The following is a 6,092-nucleotide window of genomic DNA, read 5'->3' as shown; positions in this document are numbered from 1 at the left end:
ATTTCCCGCCAAACAATATAAAAAAATCGCAGATGAAACAAAAATTCAAATTAGGAAATACGCAAGCCAAAAGGAAAGAAAACAATAATAGTAAAGCGTGGCTGATGCAGCTTCTAACTGCACTGCATTCAGCTTATGTAGAATGTAGTTATATTGTCGTTGGCTCACTAATCCGGCTTCTAACTGCAATAATACTAAATGTTTTCTAATTCTTTATTTTTTGTAATTTCCTGCATGTTTAAAATTTTTAGCCAGCTATCAGAATCCAGGGGTACGATCAAAAGATCACGATCACTAAATTAGACGAGGGATAAGGTATGTTTTATTCTTTCTTCATTAAGGAGGAGCCGTGGAGCATCCTAACAAGCCAGAGAAAACATTTGGCATAATGATACACCAAAATGTCAAACAAAGTGCAAGAAAACAAAGACTTCACTTGTCTAGCTATGACTATGACTCACTATGACAAAGAGTGTTATGACTATCTGGTACTATAAAGTATAAACCAACTAACACCACAGCTCCTCCCTCCATTTGTAGCTTTTTCCTTTTATATGGTTGGTAATGAGCTGTCTCTCTATCAATCTAATCCCCCTTTTTCTATAAAAACCCCCTCCAGAACCCTCTCCCTCTCTCTGGATTTACACTCATCATTCCATTTCTTCTTTTGAAATTTTCATTTTCATCACTTCACTCACTGCGTTCTCACTCTGTTTCTCTCCTCAATAAAATCTCACATCATATACTTTTGCAGTTCGAAGATCACAACTTTCACCTCAAATTTGCACTCAAATTTCATGTTTTGCTGGTGATCAGTAAAGTTGTTCGAGTTATCAAATCAGGTTTCTGACAAAGTATTTCGAGTATCTCTCGGTTAAAGAAGAGTAAGTTCTCTTTACACTCTTTAATGGATGATTGAAGTGAACGTATTTTGACCATTACCCCTTGTTTTTCACTAAAATAGCTAGTTCATTGACCGTTGACTTGACTATTCATGTTCGTTTGGTGTTAAATTTTCAAACATTTATGTAGGTGCGTAAGAATTAGAGTGTGTCTGAATCTCTGATTATGAACTACAAGTGTTGACATCCTACAAATAATAAGTGAAAACCAAGTACAATGAATCAGGGACATTGAAGTAGATGGAGTGTCTTTGTTTTGCCACCAACAGAAAATCAATATATATTCGATTAGGTGGTGATCATTGAGAATTTAAATTCTTATTAACCACTAATTAATTGATTATTTTCGTCTGTTAATGACCTAACAGAACAATTATGCACATTTATAGGTTAATAATTTTGGCTTTAAGATAAGGGTCTACGTTTCCTTTTTGTATTTCATAATTATGTCAATCTCATTCTGACCAAGAGATAGTGTTTTGCTCTTTTGGATACGTAATACGTTTCGGGTCAGTTAACAAGGGAGGCATCTAATCCCATTTATCATTACTTGGCTCCGTCTTATTTGTAAAACATCCGTTCTACTTAAGAAAACTGATATTAAGAAATGCCATCTAAAATTATATAAAACCCCTTATTTGATCTTTGTGTTTACAGAAAACTCAGTGGGTGAAGATTGATAGAAAGGAGAAGAGAGTTTGAGATGATGACAACAGAACATAAAAGGAGACCTGAACCATCATCACTGCTTGATCATGGAACACTTATTAGTAACACAGCAACAAAGCGTCACAAATCTGAGACCTCTATCTCAGCTAAGGTTTATACTTAAAATCTTTACCCGAATTATCCTTAAGTAACTACAAATATTTTGGTGCTCTTAGCTAATTCTAATGCTGTGATTCTTTACAGGAAAGGAAAGAAAAGATTGGTGAGAGAATTGTAGCTTTACAACAACTAGTTTCTCCTTTCGGAAAGGTATTAAACTTACCGTACAAAAGTTCAATCTTCGTTTTTGAGTTGTTAATACATATTTGTTCACAGAAAAAAGCAAAAGAAATTAGCTCTTTGTAATCTTGTAATATGTGTGTATTTAATCTTTCTTTCGCGTTATATTTGCTGCATAGACGGATACGGCATCTGTACTTACGGAGGCGATGGAATACATCAGTTTCCTCCAAGATCAAGTCAAGGTTAGTCATTCCCTGCATGACTATTATTTTTTGCATTTCCCAATATACTGTATATAATTAGGAAACCTAAAGGAACCAATCTTGTAAAAGTCGAAACCTGGTCTAGGGAAGTGAACACATGGGAGTCTAAGGTCCTAAACACTTCTGCCAGGGTAAGGTCCAGGAGGTCTCAGTCTGGCAAATTTCATTACAGACTAACAGAGACACTGAGAGGGTGACGGAAAATGCTAGACATGGGACAAACTCAAAGGCAAATAAGATAGTCTGGCAAATGATAGATGATAAGCGACGTGGCGTTCATCCGTGGCTGCACACAAAGGCAACCCCCTGCTAATCTATGGTCCCAGGGGCTACCACCTCTTGTCCCATATCCGGACTATGGCTGTTGTCCCATGTGTAGCAGCTTCCGTGACGGTGACCTCGACTGGCAAAGCAAACATTATGTATCATTAATCTTTGCAGTTAACTCTAATATGTCAGAAGCTTATGCACGAATGATTTTACATCTTCCGAAATACGTTTCACATTCTCCATTTTTGTTGACACTTCAATATGGGTTGAATCAGGTCTTGAGTGCTCCGTATCTCCAAAATAATACAACAGCAAAGAATCAGGTGACAGGCCAGAAACTAGCTTTTCCAATTGATGTCTATAATATCTGTCAAAATCTTAGCAAATATATCTGAAACAAAATGTTCGATTGATGTGTTATTCTAGGAATCACAACTTTATAGCCTAAGAAGCCGGGGACTTTGTCTAATGCCAATATCTTGCACTCTGAGTGTTGCTCGTAGTAATGGTGCAGATCTCTGGGCTCCCATTAAAGGTAGCTCCCCAAAGTTGTAGTTCGACATCCCCGTGGTTGATGTTGTGACCTCATATTGTCTTTGGTTTCACCACATTTCTGGGGAATACGATAACTGAACGTAACAGCAGCAATATGTTGGTGGCTCAAGCTCGATCAGACGGAATTTTCCAACAAATGTTTCGGGAAAAACAATCTGAATCAGGAAGTGCAAATTTAGGTCGCCAGGCTGACTCATGCAGGATACGCCAAAGGTACTGCAGTATGTTACCTAGATTAAGTGATCTTAAGCGGCATCTTTATATCTCACGAAGTATTATATGTAGGTATTATAAACTTATAGATAGAGTAAAATTGTATAGTTTGTGAGAATTACTGTCCCTAGGACTTGAACTGAATGTCTGATCAATCATCAGCAAATCTTTCACTAATTACAATATGCTGCGACGGGGCCGGTTTCATATTCCGAAACGGTTTATAATAATTTCTACTTACACTGTAGTGCAAATTCTTTCTTTTTGTAAAATATCTGCTCTAGCACACGCTCTTTTTACACTAGCCGTTGCGACTGGCAACCCCAAAGTTAAGCCAAAAGCAAGTAGACTAATGAGGTACATGCATGCTCTTTGAAATTGGTCCTGGTGGGCCCGGAGGAGTATGAAAATTAAGCGTAATAAAAGCGCGGGCCTACATTAATACCGCAAGTGCACGGTCGTCAGTTGTAGCTCGTGCAAGTACGGGTCGATCCACAGAGACTGGGTGTGTTTGGAGTTTTCTAGCTATTTTGGGTTTCTAAATTGCTTTGGGCTTAGTTTTGTTTGTAATGATGAAGTGCTTTAGGCCTTGGGCCTTTGAATTGAACTGAGCCTTGGACTCAGTTGGTCTTAAAATGAATTGAACTGGGCCTTAATAATGAACTTGGGCTTTGGTCTTAAACTTAGGCTTGGGCTCAGTGGACTATGGAATTACCAGTGAGTGGGCTTTGAACCTGGGCTTTTAGCCTTTGGTTTCAATGAACTGAACTTGGGCTTTGTAACTTATGAGCTTTGGAGCATCAGCAGACAGGGAAAAGGCAGCAGCAGTGGAGCAGCACAACAACAGCAACAGCAGCAGCACAAGGCAAAGATGGAAGCAGCAGCAGTACTGCAGGGCAGAGGCAAGTGCACAGCAGTTTGCAAGGCAGGGGAAGAAAACAGCAGCAGCAACAGAGTTGCAGCAAGCCAAGGGAAGTAAACAGGGCAAAACAAGGCAATGAAGAAAATTGTGTGAACAAGATAATGAGTAACAAAACAGTGAACAAAAACAAAACAAAATGGAACAAAGTGAAAGTGACACAAAGGCAATTAGCCTAAGGCAGGGAAGATGGTGAAACTAACAGTGATAACAATGCAAGTAGTAGCAGTGGCTCTAGGCATACCAATGGAATGGGAGGAGAATTAGCTTGCTATGAGCACTAATTCCTCCCATTGCTCAATCACAACAATGCAAGAGAGTTAAGCATACAAATGGAGTGGGAAGAAAACTAGCTTGCTCATTGTCACTAGTGAGCACTAGTTTCTCCCCACTGCTCAATCAAAACAGTGTACTGAAAGCTCTAACCTAGCATACCATTACTTCTTGACAATGAATTGAAACACAGTTGAACAATGAAGGAACAAACATCACAAGAACATGAAACAACTGAAATTAAACCTTAACAGACATCACAAGGAACAAACATCACAACTGAAATTAAACCTTAACAGAACAAACATCACAACTGAAATGAAGGAACAAACATCACAAGGAACAAAACAGAATATTAAGAATAAAACAACTGAAATTAAACCTTAACAGAACATGAACAGTGCATGAAACAACACAAAATTGAAAAGAGAAAAACATTAACAGGACATGAAAGTCCTGGACGCTGGCTATTCCAAGCATACCTTTACAACACACCCACAACCCTCAATTTATAGTCCACAACACTCAATTAGGGTTCTACAAGTTTCCCCCAAATCAGTCAAAATTAGGGTTAGATATTTTACCTAATTTGATGTGATAACTCCCAATTCTTCTCGACCCATGCTTCCATTTGTACTCCTCTACCTCTCCACGCCTCCAATTGCTCTCCTAACTCACCTAACTTACCAATTTTTCACACGTTAGGGTTTTGAGAAAAACGTGTATAAAAATGGGAAATTAGGTGGCTAGATAGGTTGTAATGATGGTAGTGGAGATGGGTTATGGCTCTTGGATGATTTGAGAGGAGATGGTGGTGGTTGAGGTGGTGGTTGAGCGGGGCAGGGTAAGGTGGCGGACATGGCAGGAGCAGAGCTCGACTGCTCGAAGGAGGAAGATGAGACTTGGGTAAGGTCTGTTTGGTTTGATGGGTATAGGGTTAGGTTGTTTGAGTGTGAGGCGGGCCCATAATATTTCGATGTCTTTGCGATGCTTAGCCGTGGGGTGTGGAGATGGTAGGTGGATCGGAAGGTGATGCGGAGTCAAGCGAGGAGCGACCGTCGGATGAAGGGATACAACGAAACGAACGGTGCTAGATTAGGTTAGGTGCTGTAGTGTAAGGCGGAGATATCAAACTTTGATGAACAGCAAGGGAGCAACCGTTGGATTCAACTGCCATCTAATCTGAAGGCTTGGAATTTCAGTGCTGTGGTGCTTGGCAGAGACTTCAGATTTTGATGCTCTATGAAGGAGCGACCATCGGATGCTTCTGAGAACTGATCTGATGGCTGAGAACGGAGGCGTTTTTGTGTGTAGAAAATGAGGTTGTGCGCACCATTCTTCGCGGCTTCCTTGCGTGATTTCTCCCGGCTTTTCACTACTTTTCTGCTCTTTTCGCTCCGCGACTCATCCGAACTTTATTTATTACCTAAAAATGCAAAATTAATTAATAAAAATATTTATTCTTGAAAACAATGAAAATACAGAATATGGGATAAAATGTAGAATTAATGCATAAAAGATGAGTTAAATGCCAACAAAAAGGGATAAATATATACATTATTTGGCACTCATCAGGTCCCTTACAGATCTAGGATCGTAATTCCATATTCGAGGTTGTAACCTGAAGACTTCGAGAAGAAAATTCAGTACCTTTCAGTATTAAACTAATTCTACGATTTGTAACTGTTGCCGGGCGATGACAACTCCGACAAGCAAATATCTGTTAGAATAATCCTAATCATGTGG

At 39.3% G+C, this 6,092-nt stretch overlaps 1 protein-coding gene across 1 annotated transcript; it reads left to right on the top strand.

Moving 5' to 3' along the window:
- Positions 1–538: 538 nt before the first annotated feature.
- LOC113317152 (transcription factor bHLH153-like) lies at positions 539–3,408 on the top strand. Its single transcript, XM_026565279.1, has 6 exons — positions 539–884; positions 1,560–1,722; positions 1,815–1,880; positions 2,030–2,095; positions 2,662–2,709; positions 2,813–3,408. The coding sequence occupies exons 2-6, from the start codon at positions 1,606–1,608 to the stop codon at positions 2,939–2,941; spliced, it is 426 nt and encodes a 141-aa protein (XP_026421064.1). The 5' UTR covers positions 539–884; positions 1,560–1,605; the 3' UTR covers positions 2,942–3,408.
- The last annotated feature ends 2,684 nt before the right edge of the window (positions 3,409–6,092 follow it).

The sequence above is a fragment of the Papaver somniferum genome, chromosome 1 (assembly GCF_003573695.1).
Source record: "Papaver somniferum cultivar HN1 chromosome 1, ASM357369v1, whole genome shotgun sequence".
Taxonomy (NCBI): domain Eukaryota; kingdom Viridiplantae; phylum Streptophyta; class Magnoliopsida; order Ranunculales; family Papaveraceae; genus Papaver; species Papaver somniferum.
The sequence above is the reverse complement of the archived record's forward strand: the minus strand, read 5'-3'. Positions and strand labels throughout refer to the sequence as shown.